This window comes from Colletotrichum abscissum (assembly GCF_030869225.1).
Source record: "Colletotrichum abscissum strain IMI 504890 chromosome Unknown Scaffold_7.1, whole genome shotgun sequence".
Taxonomy (NCBI): domain Eukaryota; kingdom Fungi; phylum Ascomycota; class Sordariomycetes; order Glomerellales; family Glomerellaceae; genus Colletotrichum; species Colletotrichum abscissum.
This window is the reverse complement of record NW_026850514.1, coordinates 341,438-362,186: the sequence shown is the minus strand read 5'-3', so window position 1 is coordinate 362,186 and position 20,749 is coordinate 341,438. Positions and strand designations below refer to the sequence as shown.

The window sequence follows — 20,749 nt, the reverse complement described above, 5'->3', positions numbered from 1 at the left end:
TCTCAGGATTAGAAAGAATTACTGCAGTCCATGAAGATGTAAGGAAGCTCACGGATACCCATGTACAGATGGAACGCCAGAGAATAGATCGCCATCAGCTTTTCACGGAAGAAACAAGTAGATTTATCCTGCTTACACGACATTTGGTGAAACGACTTGGCTCTCGCACTCAAAGGCATGTAAGGATGCATGTCTTAAGCCGATCTGACTGGTGCCACTTGAGAGCCACGTAGGTAAGACAGGGACGCGTAGGCTGGCGCGAAACGTGTTCAGATAAATGCTCGGTATTTTAGGACAAGGCTAGATGCTTGGCCCTCTTCATTTGCTATTTAATTCAGCATGTATTCACTCGTTTTATGTTCAAGTATTGTCTGTAGTATCGATCGATTCTCCTACCGAGGCACTCCATCAGGATCTCACGGATCTCTGACTCTATTCTTGATTCAACTTAGGCTTCAGTAGGCATGAGTCTACAGAAACCGACCGGCTTCCTGCCGCGGTCGACGTGGAACTGTTCTGCTGAGATAACTGCAAACCCTGATGTCAGTGGAATTGGAGTAAGAGCCGCGACAAAATTTTGGTGTTGAGACATGAAGGCTAACACCACCAGGTGATCGTCGGTTTTGTTGGGACAGGTGGACTTATCATCCTGCTTCTTACCGTTCATTATCTTTTTGCATACGATCCTACATTGGATCCGTTCCGCACTCTAAAACAAACAAATGCAAAGACGAGCCGACCTAACGCCATTGATGTCGCCTTCTTGGGATGGTTCAGGGGACATATGACGCATTTTGGGTTCCAGCTTACTTGGCTAGATGACGCCAGACGTGCTAAAACCTTAAGAGACGCTTTTGACAAAGTAAGAGTCTCCCACTCGTGATGAAAGCACAATGTCTGAGCCTGTTATGTGATACTGATCACGGAATCAGTCCGTCCTAGCAATGAGTGATATCCAAATCATCACTGGTCTTGCGATATTAATAAGCGGAATCAGTGGACTTTTCGGAACCTTGTCAGGCTACCAGTGGCTAATTCTCACCTACACGGCGTGAGTAGTTATTATACTCGTGGTCTAAGGCTCGAGCAGAATGCTGACTGGCTCTTGTAGATGGTTCTCAGTAGTCACACATCTAGGAGCCCTCACATATCTTCGAAATTACTACATCAATCGCGCAAATCAATGTATCTGGAGACTCGCTCTAATGACTGTGGTTCTGGTCATGCTAATAGCCGTGATGATCATTGGAGTTCCCATCAGAGCAGACCTGGAACAAGGTCATGCCCCAGCTATCTGTGTCTTGAGTCATAGAAGGGAGAAATACGTTAATAATCTTCCTAAAGTAGCATTATCAACATCAATCTCGGTCTTGATGATGACTCTAGGTTTCGCATTCCGGGTTTTGAAAATGGGCCGCTGCACATCTGACCGATTCCTGATATTCCGGGACAAGTACCGAACAAAAGTTATCAATATCATCAAGTTAGACAGAAAGCCATCTCAAATATGTACCGGACCATGGGTACACATGACATTTGTCGCAAAGCCGTTGAGTGCGTGCTGGCTGTGTGGCCGAACGTATTTGGAATTATTCAACTCAATTTTCGGTGAGGTTCGTGTGGTCGCCTTAATCTCTCCTTCAATATTGTAGCTGCAGCAACTGACTCTTGTAGCTATTTTGGCTCACCTTTACAGCTTCTTGGGGTCTTACCCATCTGATTTATTTCCGGACAGTTGCGGGTCGAGAGGCGATCTGGGCTACAGAACCTACACAGGATGGCGATGCTACGAGCATCCAGGACGCTTGGGGATTTGGGCAAGTGACAGCCGTAATCCTGTTCGCAAGCCCGATCATATTCATTGTGGAAGCATTCTGCAGTATTGGTAGGTCTTTGAAGTCTTTGAAGTTTTCGATGTTCATTCTATTCAGGCCTGGAATTCATTAACACGATTGGTATCGGTCTTGGATCACATAGGCTCACAAGAACCGTCTTCACTGCATCAAGATGCTGCTACAACCTTTCTACAATCCTCACCAGGAGGGCCACGACGAGTCTCCACTGGGTTGCCTGAAGACACCATGACTAGATCTGGATCTCTGAAAACTGAGCAAGTCAAAGAATTGGCGCGGAGTCTGCAACCAAAGTCGCACATGGAGTTGGCTTCCACACGAATCTCTTCCTTGACCATTATTATCTTCAACATTGTGTTTGTGGCTCACTTACTCTTGTTCTTCTCTTTTAGCCCTATGACCGGCGGGGCAGTCACGGCATCTTCCAGGCTCGGTGCATGGTATTTATTGTATCAGCCACTTCTAGTTCATCTCATCTACCTGATGGGCTTCGAATTGGAGCCTAGGATCAAAAGATCTGAACTAAGGAGATGGGTCTACGTTGCTTGCTTCATCATCTTGATTTTCTCCTTTTACTTGGTCACATCTGGCATTTGGTCGTTCTGGTCGGGGCTCGACACGTTAATTCCAATCTACTATGTTTCACCTTCAATCTTACTGGAGTTCTTCTTTGGATATGTTCTATACGTTGGTTTATCATTCGCAAATAGTAGATGTACAGTAGATTCTTCCCAAGAGGTCTAATCTTGAGCTTTGAGATCTCTTTGAGTCGAAACTCAACAACTTCAAGCATCTCCACATACAAATGGAACTAGAAAGACTCTTTAGAGGGCTCTCTTTTTGTTCTGCTCTCATTTAGCAGAGGTATGAGCTCGCTTGCTATGAGACCTTTAGAAGTTTAGCTCTATCAAATACGCTAGCTAATTATCGGAGAGAAGCATAGGCGCACCCTGAACGTCCGATGCCCTTCCAAAAGCCCAAACGTCCAAGACTTCATGTCACGTCAATTGGTTTTCATTGCCCATTGTACATAGAAGACTTTTGGACATAGTACAGTCTACTGAAAATAGGTTAACCATGGTAACTAGAAGGATGCTCCATGTGGAGTCTAAGTATGGGTCTAAGCAAACCTATATGGGGCAAGTTGTGTCCATCGTCACCAACCCAGCAACTGTCACCGGATGATCACATCCACCCATCCCCGATAGTCTAGTGGTGAGGATATCTGCTTGTCACCGGGGAAATCCCACGATTCGCAGGGGACCGGGGTTCAATTTCCCGTCGAGGAGTTCTTTTTGCTTTTTGAGCGATGTATTGACCATCCGTACTTACCTCGATGTGGTTCCGGGCTTTTTGGCTCATGGTTTTAGACAAATGCCGCAATGAGCCTCTGGGAAGAAGACACTCGGCCCTGAAACGACCACCTTACATTGGAGGGAACCTAGGAACCTTGGGTTACTTGCATGATCGCGCGACAGCTTGTCTGGAAAGTACTCTTTCTGGAATGTGACTTGAGAGTGGAGAAGATGGGCCGTGGCACATCCGCATTGCTACAGGATTCGAAGGCAAGCTAGAGACCAACCGTTGCCATGGTTAAAGAGGAAAGAGCTCGTCAGTGGATCAGGTTTCGGCTCACACCTTCATTGGAGGCCAGTGGCCGCAGCGTGTCTCTTTGGCTGGGCATAGTTAGACGGCATCATTATGTTCATTCAAAGTTAAAAGATAAATAGCCCAACCGGAAACAGTGCCTTGCCCGTAGAGATAGTTTACTTCCTGGACCCAAGATCATCCTCACTCTCGTGAAACATACTCCTCCTCAAAGTCGCAGTACCAGCCGGACTGACCGGCAACATCCTCGCACTAATATAATCATCCCCATCCGATGCTCCAGTCGGTGGACTCAGAGGACTCGGATGTCCGGGCGTCGGCGTCTCCGGCACCGTCTCCGGGATGCTACGTGGCTGTTCCCGAGCAGCCGGGCCATCTTGTTCGCCACCCGACGAGGCAGAGCTGACGGTCGCTTCGCTGATATGCCGCAGGTGCCGTGCATCCTGGTCGCTGAGGCCGGAGACGTCGGAGCCGACTCGTCCGGAAGAAGTAGCGGGCGCAGCGTTGCTGATGGGCGGCGATGGCGGACCTGGGTCGGGGGATTGGGCGCGGGTTTGGTACCCGAGGACGCCCGAGGAGCGGGAGAGCGATGAAGCGTTCTCGTTGGAGGATACGGAGGCGTAGTAGGATGATTGGTGTGTTGTTGCGGGGTTAGATGTGCCACCGGTTCCAAAGTGCGTGTGCTTGTTGATGATCTCGATGGGCGTGAGACCTGTACCGTGCAGTTCTGGCGGCCGCGAAGTGTCTGTTCTTGGTTAGTACTTGTTCAGGTAGAGATTTCAAGAACGTCTTACCTGGTAGCTCTGCAATCTGATTGTCGGCCATCTCGTGATGCACCTGTTGGGGTACAGGCGATGCCGCCGGGGCAGGGGGCGGCGTCCGGACCTCAGCCATATCTTGGGAAGAGGCTTCCTCGGTAGTGACGGTAGGCGCCTTGGCTGGTTCGCTGGGCTGGCCTCTGATCCAGGAGATGATTCTAGATCCATTGTCGTCCGTGTGTGTCGCCGTTCCATTGCCTCTTCTGAGTATTCTGCGACGACGCCACAGGCAGAAGCCGACGAGGATGGCAGTGATGAAGACAAGGCCGAGAACGACGCCGAGGACAGGGGCAACCCATTTCGGGGTTCCTCCGCCGCCGCCGCCGTTGTTGTCTCCGCCACCTGTGACAGTCGGCCGTCCGGGGTCTTTGGCTTCTGTGTACGGGTACCATGTATTAATCTTCGAGGTAACGTACGGCGTCGCAAAGATGGATGCCAGTCCTTGGTCAGACCAGCCGGACGGCTCTGGGGTCGTCTTCGTCGCCGAGCCCTTCTCATTGCCTCCAATCTTGCTTCGTACGGCGGTGGGGATGGTGTAGTTTGACCATTTCGTCGGGCTGTATCCATCAAGCCACTCTGCACTTGAGAGATTGAAGACCTGCATGATGCCTCCTTCAAGGCATGGTGGAGCTCCGCTTCCAGCCATCGCCGCATAGCCGCCGACGACCATCATCTGATCAGGGTAAGGCATTACGCACTGATGACCGGCACGGGCGTGCAGGGCTGTCCCCTCGTAGATCTTTGTCCACTGGAATGAAGGAATCGAGAGAACCCAGACGTCGTCGCTAAAGTCGTCTTTGGGGTGGATTCCATCGTAGCCGCCGTAGTAGTAAATGTTGAAACTGGAGTAATCCTGAGCGGGCGCAAGCACAGCGCAGCCTCGAGTAAGGGCAGGCGGTTTTGTCCCGTCAACCTTCTGTTGATACCATTTATCACCGGCTACGTCGTAAATGTCGATGGTTTCCATGAAAGCAGGACTTTCACTTGCCTATGAAGGATGTTAGATGGATAGAGTAGAAAATGCAACCGCGGGACTCACGCTCTTGACAGCGTCGTCGGATTTATGACTGGAATTGACATATTCGGGATAGGTCACCCCGCCAAGCACGACAAGGATACCCTCTGCGCCAACTGGAACCCAGACGACCTCAGGATTTGCCCTGGCCTTGATGCTACTTGGCAGTAAAGTCTTGTTGGAATATTGCTCGAACATTTGGGTGGACATGTCGAGGGTGATGAGGGTATTGGAGGCGTTGACAGCGTTCAGAGAACGATTCGTAGTGCTCTGATACATGTCGCCCCATAGAGGCGACCGCATGCCGCCAACGTACCAGGCCTTATTCTCCGAGGGAGCACTGGCAGCCCCCCCATGGGCAACATATCGAGTCACGCCGTTGTCCAGGGTTCTCTGATCACTTCCATTGTTGAAGGCGGCCTTTTCTGCGCCGTACTCGTAGAGACGCCATACTAGTGCCTTGTCGCCGGGCGGAGGATCGTAAGCGTCCGTTGGTTTAGCAAAGACACCTCCGTACAAAAAGAACTCGGCATCATTGTGAAGCAGAGCACCATCGATAGTATTTGGGGCGAAGCTGTTGGCATTACCACTACCTGAAGGAGCCTTTGAGTGGGTTTCGATAAGCTTAGTGATGTTTGTTGTCTTATCGAAAGGCTTGCTGAAGTTGAGTGAGTACATGAGACCCAGGGGGTTATCTGAAGATGTCAGAAGTCGATCGCAAGTGATGCCAAAATGGACTCACCTAGGGTCGTTGGATATCCAGTCGACCCGTCCCCATATGTTGGGGTCCAATACAGACTTCCACCATCTAGCCATAGCGTATCTCGAATGACGGCAGCTTCAGTCTTGTCAGATGCTGCTAACTCGGGACGATTCGATATTGCAAACCTCTTGGTGCGTACCAATAACACATGGACGAGCTCACTTGGCCTTTCTCAAGATCCCACCCATCATATTGGGCAGTCACGAGGCCCGCGACGGCCACCAGCAAGGCGGTATTCACACAGACCATTCTCTCGACAGCGCTGTGATTTGGCTGATGCGGAAACGCGTTAGGAAGAAATTCAGGCCGCCCGCTGCTGTCTCAGCGCATTGCGGCTGGAGGTGGTGCTTATTTGGGGGAACCGCACTGCGTTACCAGGAGCGGTGGCAACCTTTCTCGAAAGCAGTGGAGGGAAAGTGTCAGAGTATGGGAAACATAAGCCCGGCTGGTTTGGGGCGGGAATGACTGGCGAAGAGAAGGGCACACAATCCGGAGGTAGGGGTGTTGAGGCTGACAGTGTTGGCCGTGCCTATAGTCAAGGGAGTATACCACTGGAACAGCGAAGTTGACCTCTTTGTTCGAGAAGAGTGTGTCGAACGTTTGAGGCGGATGTTGAGAGAGCACATACACACTTCGATCGACCCCGCAGTGTCGCTAACTCCGTGTGCTCAAAAAGACGAACCGATACGGTGGCAACAAGGAACTGTATGGGACAGGGCGGACAGAACCAACAAGTCGGCAGGAAAACTGATAAGATGGTTGCCACTGCAAGATTTTGCCCAAGTGCTCACTAGAACTATGTAAGGCTGGGCCGCTGGAATACCATGGTTGGAGCAATGCCTGAGATGGAGGGTGGAAGGAGAAGAGATGGGTGTATGCAACTCATCGGACACCACTCTAGACCGGGCTCGGCGGTCCTTTGGAAGAAAACTTGCACAGATGGGAAGCTCGTACCGACTCGTAAGAGGATGGGAGGTATGTGACGAAATGATTGGTGGACAGAGAGGGGCATTGGATGTCTTCGTCCGCGGTAGAGAGTTGTGCATCTGACAGAAGAGCGCTCAGCCTCATCACCCACTTAGAGCGTCGTTGTGATTTCTAGCTACATTCAGCCCAGAATATACGCCAACGAACCACAGGGAAAAACAAGGTCATCGGAGAAGACACTTGTCTTACCGGCGCAACCTCTGATTGTCAAAGATGCTGCTCCGAAGTCCAAACCTCGTATGAATATTCGGGGCGAAGGCAAACTGCACAATTACTAAAACTAAAGGTGTGTTGCAATCAGGCTACGACTTGGAACACAGCAGCAACGGGGCCACCATGTGGGCAAGCAATACGGTGTTCTTGGCATACGGTGCATACACCGTCCAGCACCACAAGCCTTCCAAGACCAGACTCGGACAACAAACACAAGCCAAACAATGTGTTATGAAGTGGACGACACAACAAAGACACGCCGAAAGGAAATAATTCTGGCTGCCGAATTGCCCCTGTGATGTTTGCTCAAAGTTGTTGCAAAGCTTGCTGAACCTTATTGTCAGCAAAAGCCCGTGTCTTTACTCGTAGTGGTAAGTAAGCCGAGGCGGCAAGGTGACTCGTTGATATTCCGGATAAACTTGCGGTTCCAGCGGGACACTACATTGACGGAGGTGACATGATTCGAGAAGGTAAGCTACGAGTAGGTGCGTAAGCGGGAGAAAAATTCTAAATGCAAGTTGGACGCAGTAACGTGCCGTCTGTGGCTCTGATCACCACGTTGGGTACAGCGGTCCCGGCATCAGCTTGCATAGGAAATGGTGTGGTGGCAGTGGTTATTGCAGGGGTTGAGCATCTGCAAGTCAGTCAATAGACGGATTGCCAAGTTGAACCTGCGAGGTCTGGATGGGACCAGCACAGTTGGATGCGGGAGCGGGCCAGGATCGGGGACATGGGCGTTCGGATGAGCTGCTTCGTTCGAGTCTCCAGCCTCCCAGTCCAGGCACGGATGAAGGGGACGGCTCATTGAAAAGAGAGAAAAGATGAAGGTGTCAGCCCTGTGGGATTGACCAAGTAAGACTGATCCTTGTAATATCGACTGTCGGTGAGAAGGATGGTGTCTGAGCCTCTAAGGGCAAACAACGACCCATCATCGGATGGCCCGAATTCGAATGAGGTTTCTCATCGCAAAATGCAAAACGACGGCAGTAGAGCATGAGAAAGCTCCTGGCTATGCTTTTCACCAAGGGAGCTTATCAGAAATGGAGTTGTAGCCTAGAGACATACACGATGCCGACTTGGCCGTTGGATGGAAACATTGTTGGCGTAGGTACGGAGGGGGAGGTGAAGAAAGAAAGGTGGAAACGAAATAAAGTGCCAAACGGCGTCGAAGGAAGGTGGAGTGAAAACTAAGTCAAAATGGTTTAGCGTTGATGAGGTAATGTACAATCAGACCAATCGCAGCTTCCATTCTGAGAGGGCTGGAGGTGTGGATAAGCACGGACGGAAGCGACCCACTGTTGTCCATTTTACCCCTCTTTCCCTCTTCAGGATTAGGTCATCAAGCTATACCTTAAATGGGATGACTCCCATGAGCAGTTCCTCCCATAGGGCGGGAGCACGTTTCCCCTGTTCCTGAGCTAATCTCCTTCCGCCTTAGCTCATCTCTATTGTCACTCAATCACTCATTCACTCGCTCATCCCCCTTGTTCCTGGTCATCTCATCCTTCTGTGCTGACACCTCCGGACCTCCTCTCATGCTCACTCACACTTTGTCACCAGGCTTCAGTATTTCTCGGTCTAGCCACTCAGATGACTTACGACTACACTAGGATTGCACAATGCGGGCGGTGGCGAGTAGAGACTTTTCCTCTTCAGCAGCAATCAGATGTGCCGTGATGAAAGACCGGCCAAGGATCAGGTCCCTGCCGGAACCAAGTTCCAATCCTTCAATGACACTGAGATATCTCACCACGAGAGGCTGCTCGTGCTGACTAGCTCTCAGTCGCGACTTTCTGCTCGTCGGCAATACGACCGTAGAGTTGGAAACAGTTCTACGAGGATGAGAAGTATCTGATGTTAATGACTTGTTCTTGATTCGGGCGTACCTCCAAGGTGGTACCGTGAAACCAGCCATCGAATCAATAATCGGACGGCTCATCAGACGTCTCTACCTAGACACACAAAGTCCAGACAAGATCGTCATCCATTGGCACTCTTGAATCATGCTGCAAGGTTCACCAGTGGCACCTGCTGTGCTACCCGGGCTTCTTTTCGGTCTCACCCGCTGCAATCGACCGGGCAATCACCATCCCAGAAGCAAAAAGGCAAGATCGTTGCTCTGTCACTGGCGACCGAGTATCCGCAAGGGGCAGGCGGAAGTTGCTTCCCAGCTTTTCATCAGTCGCACATTGATCGGTTTTCTGGTTCATGTTTATATCTTTTGCCACAGGCTGTCACTCGACCAACTGGATTTTCGTCGTACCTGGCGTGCTGGTTATCCGAAAGCAATATCGTCTGCATATCTGGGTCGATGATCTTCAATCTTCTTCCCCCATGCCGGACCTCGACAGTTGCAGGCGCTTCGCATCCCGCATGTCTGCCACCCTCCCGCTTCCCGGTCATGCTTACTTAGTAGGCTAGGCTTTAAACTTACGGAAATCTGCCCGTTACGTTACCTTTCATCCCACCACTTGGTGATGCCCAAGACCTGGGCCCATCCGACGAGGCAATATTGCACACAGTTTCGAGGGCACGATCCTGGCGTGCAGCTCGACGGTCAAATATTGCGCAAGAGGGCCAAAGGCCAACCGCTCAGGACCTCCATCTAAGCAAAAGTCCCTTGTATGTGCATCGGTCTTGGCCCTTGCCAATGCCACCCGCCCCCCTCCCAACCCATGGACGACAGAAACGGCCGGCCGATGCCGCCTCACGGCCGCCCGAACTCACCCCATGTAGCTCAGGCGCAGATGGGGACGAAGTCCGACAAAATGTGCGCAACTTGCTGTGAGATCAATCTGTTTTACCCTACCTCACTCTTCGAGCCAGAGTCTCGGCATTTCTGTCTTTTCTCAGGCCCTTCTCTCACCTGCAATCACGCCTGTTTTCCCCGCCACGCCTACATGAATTGGGCTTACACAGTCAGGCCATATCTTCCGCTAGTGGCATCTAGTGATGCTGCCGCAAGATTTTCGCAATGATTTTGCGTCGCGTATCTTATACTTGGCACACATACAGGAAAGTCTTTCTGTGAGCTGCATGCCTAATTCCTCCCGGGACGCGTACCCAAGCAGCCAAGTTACGAGCATCATATCTCGCACCCGCTTGGTGCCAGTCTTCTTGGAGCCGGAACTGTTTGCCGTTGTTGTAGCGACCTCTTTGACCGTTCATATGGCCTCCGCCTGCCTTTCGAGGAAACAGCTTGCCAACCACGGTCAATATCCCTGCCGTCATCTCTGCAAGCAGGACCAGGGTCCTGGTGGGCCGTCACACCCCTCCTCAAGTGTCCACATCCATCGGCTCTCTCGCCTTCTGTGCTTCATTGCCCTCGTCCCGATCTTGCATTTGCCAATGGCCATCAAGCGAAGCCTCATGGCAGATAATATCGTCCCCATTCACTCCGACTGCCGTCTGAGGCACGCCCCTCCAGTATGTGGCACATCGACACACGAGAGGCGACGGGGCCTAGAGCTTAGCTCCCCATGTCGCTGGGTTCCTTCGTCATCCTGTTTCCCTGCCTCCTCATTGTGCTGTTTACTTGACCAACACCCTCCCTCCTTGCCTCGAGAGTTGAGCTGGCGAGATGCCCAGCCTATAGATCGCCCACCTTTGTCAACACCATCTCGGACGGAGGTCCCGCGGAACGGACACTGCGCTACGTAGCTTACGAGGTACGGACTGCTCCCTCTGGCTAGAGCTTGCGGGGAACCTCATCCTGCTGTTGACGGGAGCCCTCCTCATCTTGATCCTGAGCTCAGGTAAGGCTGCCTTGCCAACTCAGCTCTTCAGCCTCCCGTCTTCCCATTGTACATACATATGTGCCCCCAGGTACCATCCTCAGCTTCTTTGAGCCTGTTCTGCCCCCAATCTCCAACTGGCACTCGTTCATGTGTGTTCAGCTTCGACCTGCGGCTCTCCCACACTCGTTAGTCCATCGTCGCAACGCGACCAGCTTGCATGCTGCATTGATACTGGGCACTTGGGATACCATAGTCTCTCGTTCGTCAGAAGCTCACGGCAATGCGTTGGACATCACTCCTGGCCTTGGGTGCCTTGGCCGCCAGTGTCACGGCACAAGACGGCGGAGCAGTATTTGCGAGACAGAATGATTCCTATGCTGAGCCGTCTGGCGCATACTCGGTTGCCCCTTTGCCAGAAGCCTCATCTTCGGCTTCACTTAAGCCTTCACCCTCGCCATCGCCATCGCCTGAACCTCAACAGTCGTCCGAACCGGCAGCGACGCCCTCAGCCTCAGCTACCAAGGAGCCCGTCGCAGAACCAGCTTCTTCAGTTGAAGCCCAGCCCGCTCCCACAACCACCAGCGCCGACAAGAAGTCGCCAGACTATGGCACCGATACCGATGACTGTAGCCACTGGGCCTCGAAGTGCCCCTGGGGACAGACTGTGACCGTCACCGAGAAGCAGGTTTCGACTGTCACTGAGAAGCAGGTCTCGACTGTTACGGAAAAGCAGATCTCGACCTTGACCGTTGAGAAGCCGGTTGTTTCCACGTGAGCTGCCTTCTCCCAAGGACTCCTAGGAAGGATATCTCTAGATTCTGGCTGACCTCAATTAGCCTCACGATCGTCTCCAAAGAGACTGTGTACACCACGCAAGCCTTCACTACGACAGATTACGAGACCAAGACAATTGTGAAGGTTTCTTCCTACCCTGTGACTACCACGGTGGCTCTGTAAGTATAGGAAGCTCCCGCGTACATCCCAAACATTCTCAACCCACCAAGCCATACCCGGCTCCTTATCCTCTTCTATCTCCTCTACAACGATTTCAACGTCCCGCCTTCTCTATCCGACAAAGGCGCCTTGTTGAAGAGAGACGAGGAGAGGGCGCCGAGACAGAATGTATACAACATACGGATCGTGGGTCCGTGGCTTGCGATTCTGCATTTCCGAGCCCGCTATTGATTTCATCCCCCGTCTATTACACAATGCGGTAGAGCCTGGGATTACATGAGCTAACTCGCCTCAGTTGCGATCCTGTAGATGCTCCTGGTCCAACCACCTCCCCCGTCCCAACTTATGGAGGTGGCTATGGCAGGAAGCGAACTCCTCAGCAAGTCTGCCGGACGACCACAACCACAATTTGGAAGACGAGCACGACAAAGGTCACGGAAGTCGTCCCAGTTCCTACCACAATCGTACAGACGCAGAAGCAGACAATCCAACTCCCTCCATCCATCGAGACGCAACAGGTCACGCAGACGCGAGAGGTCACTGCTACTCGGATTCATACTTCCGTCTCGACTTTGGTCTCCACCGTTGTATCGACCGAGATCATTCCAACGACAGTGATCTCAAGCAAAACTCAATACGTGACCACGACTTACACGACATTGAAGACCTACTATATCACGGACACTATTACAGAGACTCAGAAACAGCCACCAACCACGATCTTCGAGACCAAAGAGCGAACGGCAACAATCACTCAGCCTGTGACTCGGACGGCTACTCAGATTTCAACGACCACAATCATCTCGACCCTTGTGTATACGACAAGCATCCCATACACTATTACCTCTGATCACACAATCACCAAGACTTCCTACTCTGTGTCCACTTTCACAAGTCTCGTTACTTACACTTCACCAGTGACCATAACTGCGTCTTACACGGAATTCCAAACAGCAACGGCAACGGCCACGAGAACCGCAACTGTCACGAACAAACAGACAGAATATTTGACTTCTCTGACAACGGTCTTCGTCTCAACGACTCTCTTCGAAACTCTCACTCTGTCGACGAGTTATCCAGTGACTATTCCCATAACCGTCACCAACGACAGGACGATTCGGGAGACGTTTTACTCGACTGTCGTGGAAACTTCTGTGAGAACGATAGTTTCTTCCTATCCAGTCACTCGAACAGTCACGCAAACCTCACCTCCGCAGACCGTTACTCAGCCTGCTTCAACAGTGACTCTTCCGCCAGTTACGACTACGACAACGATTTCTGGGGAGGCCGTTACAATCACCTTGCCTGCTTCAACCATCACCATTCCTGTGACCGCCACTATCACGGGGCCCGGAGAGACGGTAACGCGTCCTGGTGAGACGATCACTCGGCCTGCTTCAACCGTCACCCTTCCGCCAGTCACAACTACGACGACGATTTCTGGGGAGGCCGTTACGATCACCTTGCCTGCTTCAACCATCACAATTCCTGTGACCGCCACTATCACGGGGCCCGGAGAGACGGTAACGCGTCCCGCTGAGACGATTACCCTGCCGCCCGAAACGGTTATCACTACGATTGCCGGTGAAATCACGACTCTCACCCTGCCAGCATCTACAATTACTCTGCCAGGAGTCACAGATGTCATCACCGTCACACCTCCTCCTGCAACCATCACTCTTCCCGGATCGACTGTGGTTTCGACAATTGCAGGCGAGCTAACGACAATCACCTTACCCGGAACCACATTGACACTGGTCACCACTCAAGTAAACACAGTCACTCTGCCTCCCTCTGTGACGACTTTGCCTGGTTCAACAATTGTGACTACGGTCGTCGAGACTGCGCCTGCGTCGACATTGACCATCACTCGCGACGGTTCGACAATAACCAGCATCGTGCCAGGGCCAACATCTTTCGTCGTTTCGACCTTAACGTTGCCCCCGGTCACCGTTACCTTGCCACCTTCAACGGTCACAGAGATCACGGCTTGCCCGGCCCCAACGAATACTCCCGGATTAAACTCTGCGGCCGAATACAACCCGAAGTCCAACCTGACGTGGGGCTGTCAACCCGGATACGTCTGCAACCCTCCCAAGCCGGCCGGCTGCAACCTATGGGCAGACCCGCCAGCAGACAATTATATCTGTGCCCCGCAGAACTGTATTCCAGCACCGCCTGTCACTCTAGCAAATTGGAAGGAGAATCAGACAAGCTACTATCCAGTGAATGAGGGATACTTCAACCTGAATCCAAATGCCTTTGGTCTTCCTTTTGACATCTTTGAGTACGAAGTCATTGTGACCAAGGTGAAGGGTAAGAAGGGACACAAGAAGACGACCATCACGACCGGAAACTGGGCTTCAGCTACGGAGCTAACTCACTATCCTCCGACCGCCCAACCCACGATCACGTCTTCCCCTAACCCTACATCCTCTGCTGAGATTGGCAAACACGCCTACAAGCATAAGCAGGAGGGCAAGACCTACGAGCGCCGTGATTTCTTCGGCAAGCGAGATGTTACGATCGCCCCTGCCATCTGCTTCGACAATTGCAACAATGTTTATATCGAGGTTCAGACCGTGGGCAAAAACCCTCAGATTTGCTTAGCGGGCTCCGCCTTCCAGATGAACCTCGAGACTTGCAGGCAATGCGTGATAGACAACGCCGATGACGGGAAGGAGACTCTGCGTCTCTACATCGAACCACAATTCCAGCAGTGGCTAGTATACTGCACCGGCGAGGCACCGCAGACTTCGTCTTCCGCAACTATCCTGCCACCCCAGAGTCAAGCAAGCGGCACGGCTACACTCACGACAGCAAGCCAGGGGGCCGGTTCCAGTGATACTTCGGCCGTCCCTATTCCGGGGTCAACCACAGCCACCACTGCTGAGGTGTCTACCACGATTACACCTACTCCCACTCCCACGCCGTCTCCTAGCACGAGCGTGGCAGCGTCTTCTACATCCTCGACTGCCAGCACAGCAGAAAGCTCTCAATCGTCATCCAGCTCTAGCCCTTCGATCTCTCCCACGCCATCTGACACGACCTCTGTGGCCACGATTAGCTCCGGATCCACTGCCGTGACTTCCAGCTTTTCAACAGCGACGTCTGCCGCCGTTTCGACAAGCTCGACTTCTGCTGGAACTCCTACTCCGACCGGAAGCGTCTCCTCGGGTTCTCCAAGCGCTTCGAGTGCCTCAGGTACTTCAATTGCTTCGAGTTCCGCTAGCGGGTCAAGCGCTCCAAGTCAGTCGAGTTCTCCAGCAAGCGCGTCATCACTCCCCACGGCAACTTTATCTTCGGTATCATCAGCACCATCCGGAACAGCGACAAGCGGTGCCGGCTCGATTCCGTCGGCTTCAAGCCTTTCAGATTCCGCGTCTGCCGGTCCAACCACCTCAGCCGGATCAGCATCCACTGCAACTGGCGGGGCTGGAGGCTCTCCATCCGAAACCTCAGCGCCATCCTCGACTGTGTCTTCTCCAAGCACCACGACGACAGGCCCCGTCACAGCCGCAGCAGTCAAGCCCGCCACCTCGACCATCTTCGCCATACTAGCGCCGCTCATGGTTCTTCTACTCCTCTAATTCATATTCGATCCTTCTGAACATTATATATTATTCTTCTTCGTGGGTTTATACAATTGGCGGTAAAAGTTCATCATCCTATTCTGCACATTCCTTCCCAAGGTCTGACCAACATCGTATTTGGCGTTTTATGAGAAAGAGACTCATGATTTGGCTTCTTTACAACGAATTCACGACACTCCTTAAGACTAATGAGTAATTGGCATCATTTGGCGGGCATGACTTTTTGGGCAATTTTGCATATTTAATGGGGGATATTTTTGTTTTTTTGTGGTTATGATACCCTTACGCTCCTTAACGACGCGGCTTTGAAGGCTATGAGCCATCACCTAGGTACGACGAGAAGCTTAGCGCGGCTCGATGCGACTTGGTAAATGATGGATGTGGTATATGCCAATGTTAGAATTCTGATTCGGGAGGGAACGTAATGAGCCGGAGCACTGAATAAGGCAAGGCGGCCTCCTCAATACCCGGACTGTGTTTGAGATATCCAATGCAATAATTTGTGCTTTTCTATTCCACGCGTTTCGAACCTCTTCTTTCACGTCCTTTTATTTGCGAATCGCGAGTGGAACGGCCATGTGTTTCAACTAGGGAACTGTTGGTTGTGTCCATATCTTGCTTGGCCTGGCTAATGTGGTGCCTTATGATGCGACCAACAGTACTCATTGCCTAACTTCCATGCATCTGCTCCCGACTTCGACGTCATCCAGATCTTTTCAAACAACGTGCTTCCGTACTCCAAACTTAGACTTCGTGTTTAGGCAGAACATATTTTATCTACATATACACGTATCGAGACGTATACGTGACCGCTGCCCAAGACTCGAGCAACCGGGCCCTCAACGATCGAATCAGTACCACAAACTCCAGACGACTCCGGAACAAAATATCACGAAAGTACTGTCCACAACTTCCCTCCCCTTCGTCCTCATGTTCCTTTCCCAAAGCCTCCCGTCAGCCTGGGAGCTCACGTTTTTCCAGGTCCCACTCATCATCTCCTCGTGGCTAGGCAACAGCAATGCGACCCCACGCGTCCCTCAGTTCCTGCTCGACACGGGTCATCCGTGGCTCACCAACCACGCCCGCGAGCTCTGAAGACTCCCGGACGCGACAGACTCAATGAGATCAAGGCGTGCCCGAGAGCACTCGCTGAAGCCTGTGAGTTGACGGTGGATGTATATGTCCATACCGGAATGGGGTGGCAGACCTTGGGTGATACTTGGGACACCATAACCGCGGAATCGACGCTTCCCCCAAAGTCCTTACCGGCGCTGTTTTTCGACGTCATGGGGAAGATGAAGAATTTGAGCAAGATCGAATGGATGGTAAGGGGCGTCGACGAGAATGCGGCCATCGGCAGGGCCTTTATCGAGGACGGGACACGGTTGCCTGGTGTGAAGCACCTTGTCTCGACCATAAATGCGCTGTGGATTGTCGGCGCTTGTCCTTCACTGGCTTCTCTCGAAGCGAAACGCGATGATTTTGTCTGGGGAGAAGCTGCGCATAAGAGGGATGTGGCCTGGTTCGCTGCCGCAGGGAGACTCAAAGGCCTGAGGAAGCTTGATATGGGAGAAGTCGAGTGGACGGGCACGATGACTGATTGTGAGTACTTGGAGCGGGAAATGTATATGTCAATCCTGTTTTTGACTAACTCACAAACTCATAGGCGTACTTCGAGATACCCCTCACATTGAAGGGCTCCATATAGGTGCGCCAGCCCAGGACTTCAAACATAGAAACATCAACCGGGGAAACTTGCTGCGGGTAAACCTCCCTTCATCTTTTCCCCATGCTTTATCCCTCGAAGGTTGATTCTCCCACGTGCTGCTGACCAAATGGCATATTGCGTAACCAGGATCTTATAAAACCCCTCTCTCTTCTTCCCAGCCTCACGCAGCTTCACCTCCCGCGGTCCTCTCAACTGGAACTCGGCTATGACGGGGGATCGATGTGTGAAAACGCAAACATGGGCCAAAACGGTGCCAAATATTGGCGCAGTAACATGGCTCAAGACCTTGAGACAACGGAGTTGGCTGGGAAGATTGTTCGGCAGGAGTTCCCGGGGTTGCATGGAGTCCACGTCGGTGGGTTCTGCGGGAACTTCACGACGGATGCTGAGGCAGAGCAGGTCATTACCTGGGATTGAACTGGGAGGATGTACGAGTGGTTGGGTGAGAAGCAGATGGCTGTCAATTTTACCGAGGAGCCTTAAGCTAGGCTGTGCAGTGTCAGTCGCATTCTAATTGACGAATCTTGCAAGAGGCGGTTCATAGGACCGTTCCTCTTCTCTCGATACCGTTTCTGACAAGTTGAAATCCACCGCACCGTCGCTTCTTGTCCAAGATGAGTTTTCATCTTCCTCGTCAATGTCCATCTTGCTCGAATTGTCTGGTATAGAATGTACTAAGCCGTCCCATGGAAAGGCATCCTTGAGGATCGTCAGGAACTTGCCTGCCCCATCGATCGAGGAAAGAAGCATTCTTTTGCAATTGCCAACAACAGCTTCGTGCCACAGCATGGTGATAAAATGGTCCGACCGGGCGAGTATTCCCAACTTCCACTGGTATATCTTTTGTAGGCTTGGCGCCCTGTGGTTCAAACTAGCGACTAGGGGCACCAGATCGTCTCTCCATTGAGATTCGAGCCATCCGTTGAATTTGTTTGGCTGATACTGGTGACAAAATGCTCGCAAGTCAGCCTTGGTAGGCGGAAGTCCTGGAATTTTGAAGTGCTGCCGTTGCAGATGTGACGCTGCCTCTTCAAAGGTACGATAAGTTGCAGCGCCCCGACATTCGGTACACGAGGATTGTTGCTCTTCACTGTCAAGCTTACGCCATCCTGCTTGGCGAATCGCGGTGTCTTTGACGAACCATCGTAGGTTATGATGTGGGGTGGAACACAAGCTCTCTCCGGTCCACCTAGTACCCCCTCTGATCATGTCTTCTGGTATAGGAGCCCAGCTTCGGGGGAATGGCCGATTGAAGTTAACGTTCAACTTCTCTTCTAGTACCGCTGCCTTATAAAGCACCTGGATTAGCTGCTGTGGCGGGTCTTGCACCCAGAAAACACGATGAGCAATCCTCTCAATAACTTGATTCATGTCTCTGAATGCATGTATGCACGATCCCGAGCGTTTTTCAACGTACTCGGTTTCCGAAAGCAGTTGACATATCTGTTTCTCAACATACATTGAGGTCGGCTGCGGGTCCAAAGTTTGAGGTAAGCCCTCAAGATCTGTAGAGCGTTTATCTCGTGACTTGCTGGTGTCAACACGAAAGAGCTTTATAGACTTATCGTTGTGATCCAGCGATGGACGTTGGGCAGAATGACATTCGCATAAATGAAACTTGAAATCTGATAAGGAGATATAGAGCTTTCCCTGATTACAGGTAGCTGGTGCGTGAACGTTTACGACATGCATTGCTTGCTGTTGCGATTCGTTGATGTCGAAGCGTTGTAGACAAAATATGCAGTGGACCAAATCCTCGTTATGGGCGGCAACAAAGTAGTCGTCCATTCCAATTGCCGAGCCGCAGGACCAAAATGTCCTTATTGGTCTGGATGTTTTTGTAGTACCCAAGAAGTCTTGAAGATCACCGTCGTGACTGCCATCCGTTTGAGAAGAGTAACTCAATCTTCTCAGTGTACCTGTCTGAGAATGCGGTTGACTGAGCTGCTCAATAGAGCTGCTGATTGAGCTTGCCAGGCCATATATACTGTCGCTTATGGCCGTGAGCGACTGTCGAGTCTCTAAACGATGCGCTTCGATTTGGTTCTCAAGCTGCCTTAGTCGATCACTCGCAGCGGTTGAGATATGGTCCCTCAATTTTCGGTTCTGAACGGCTGATTCCTCTGCCGCGGATGCCAATGACTCGTCATTCGTGGCGTTTGATTGTAAGCTGAGCTCCGTGAGCTGATGTAAACCTTCTTGAACAGCGTCAATCTTCGCCAGCCCTGCCATAGAAGAGGCGCTGTGAGCCAGGCGATTAGCTGATGAAGTCTGGTTGGCTAAGAAACTCACGCATTCAAAACACTGAGGTCAAAAATCAATTGGGAGCGGTGAGCCGTCAATTTAATTTCCATATCCGAGATGCCCCGAAGGCGCTTGTTTTGAATGTTGTCTAGGAACTTCCGTCGCTTCGATGTTGACTTCCCGACGCTCTTGTACGACTTGGACCATTCGTCGAGGTCCTTTCCGCAGCGAACGAGATGTGATCGGAGTGTAGAAATGTTCGGCTCCCAAGATGTCTCGATAATCGAGGCAAGGTTTTTTTCATAGGCCTGGAGCAAAGCCTTTATGTCCTCTAAGGTCTCAGAGAGAAGCCCAACTTTGGCATTCAAGGACTCGGTTCGAATGTCCATATCCTTTGCAGCCTGGACGAAACCATTGAGTTTGATGAGACCATTCACGACGTGGCCGGCGACGGAGAGGAGCCCAGCGATGCTGGCCGCCGCTGAGACTGCCTCCATTTTGCCATGGGGTGTTTTGAGAACGTGTCTTTGAACCAACGGGGGTGAAGGGAATCAGCTGTTATGTAGCACTTAGAGGTCTAGACTACTGCAGCACCTGCCATTCGCTATGCATGCATGATCACGCAACACGACCAAGGAAGGACAGTTCAGAAGACTTAATTGGCTTGATTGCTGCGCCTGGAGGAAACTTGTAGCCAACTAAAGGGGCTCGTCAACATGCTCACCATGGCGAACCAGTCATCCTCGATATGCTACCTACTTTCCGTGGTTCGTCACAGCCTCAGGAGGGCTTCACGTGCCATCTTGTTGAGTGGATGAGGATTGACTGGACAGATGCTAGCACAACAAGAGGCGGTCAGCTACGCAAGGATAATCGGAAGTGAGGTTGCGTTGCATCCAAATCGAACCGGGCGTTGGCCATAATTTGGCGGGGGAGGGGAGGGGGCTTTCTCGAGAGACACTAAGCTATTGCGATTATCACAAGAGACTGAGGAACAGACAAGTGCACGAAAATTATTTCAGTTGCCAACAAGGCTCCTCAATTATCCTATGGAGCTTCTTGAAAAGCCGTGCTTACACTTAGACTTCTCAATCATCAATTTTGGCAAAGCGAACATGAGCAAAACGAGGTGTGCATCATTGTAGGCTGGATTCAGAGGTGAAGCTCTGTGGAAGTCCCTGTTCGCAGCCAGACAGCTGGTGTATGAACATGTGTGATGTGTTCTACTCGCTTGC

General features: G+C 51.7%; 5 protein-coding genes across 5 annotated transcripts; 3 read left to right on the top strand and 2 right to left on the bottom strand.

Annotated features, from left to right (window-relative positions):
- Positions 1-464: 464 nt before the first annotated feature.
- Positions 465-2,597, top strand: CABS01_03631 (uncharacterized protein; the record flags this gene model as incomplete). The annotated part of the gene is made up of 5 exons (XM_060537005.1): positions 465-557; positions 611-804; positions 1,112-1,613; positions 1,675-1,885; positions 1,978-2,597. The coding sequence occupies 5 exons, from the start codon at positions 465-467 to the stop codon at positions 2,595-2,597; spliced, it is 1,620 nt and encodes a 539-aa protein (XP_060391263.1).
- A 1,022-nt stretch (positions 2,598-3,619) lies between these two features.
- CABS01_03630 (kelch repeat protein) lies at positions 3,620-6,306 on the bottom strand (the record flags this gene model as incomplete). The annotated part of the gene is made up of 5 exons (XM_060537004.1): positions 3,620-4,206; positions 4,256-5,267; positions 5,319-5,989; positions 6,037-6,132; positions 6,183-6,306. 5 exons carry the CDS (start codon positions 6,304-6,306, stop codon positions 3,620-3,622), a joined length of 2,490 nt encoding a protein of 829 aa, XP_060391262.1.
- Positions 6,307-10,605: 4,299 nt separating this feature from the next.
- Positions 10,606-15,538, top strand: CABS01_03629 (glycoprotein X; the record flags this gene model as incomplete). Its single annotated transcript, XM_060537003.1, has 4 exons — positions 10,606-10,683; positions 11,248-11,765; positions 11,810-11,947; positions 12,244-15,538. The coding sequence occupies 4 exons, from the start codon at positions 10,606-10,608 to the stop codon at positions 15,536-15,538; spliced, it is 4,029 nt and encodes a 1,342-aa protein (XP_060391261.1).
- Positions 15,539-16,660: 1,122 nt separating this feature from the next.
- Positions 16,661-17,687, top strand: CABS01_03628 (uncharacterized protein; the record flags this gene model as incomplete). The annotated part of the gene is made up of 4 exons (XM_060537002.1): positions 16,661-16,699; positions 16,801-17,143; positions 17,208-17,305; positions 17,397-17,687. The coding sequence occupies 4 exons, from the start codon at positions 16,661-16,663 to the stop codon at positions 17,685-17,687; spliced, it is 771 nt and encodes a 256-aa protein (XP_060391260.1).
- A 93-nt stretch (positions 17,688-17,780) lies between these two features.
- Positions 17,781-20,011, bottom strand: CABS01_03627 (uncharacterized protein; the record flags this gene model as incomplete). Its single annotated transcript, XM_060537001.1, has 2 exons — positions 17,781-19,512; positions 19,563-20,011. The coding sequence occupies 2 exons, from the start codon at positions 20,009-20,011 to the stop codon at positions 17,781-17,783; spliced, it is 2,181 nt and encodes a 726-aa protein (XP_060391259.1).
- Positions 20,012-20,749: the final 738 nt, after the last annotated feature.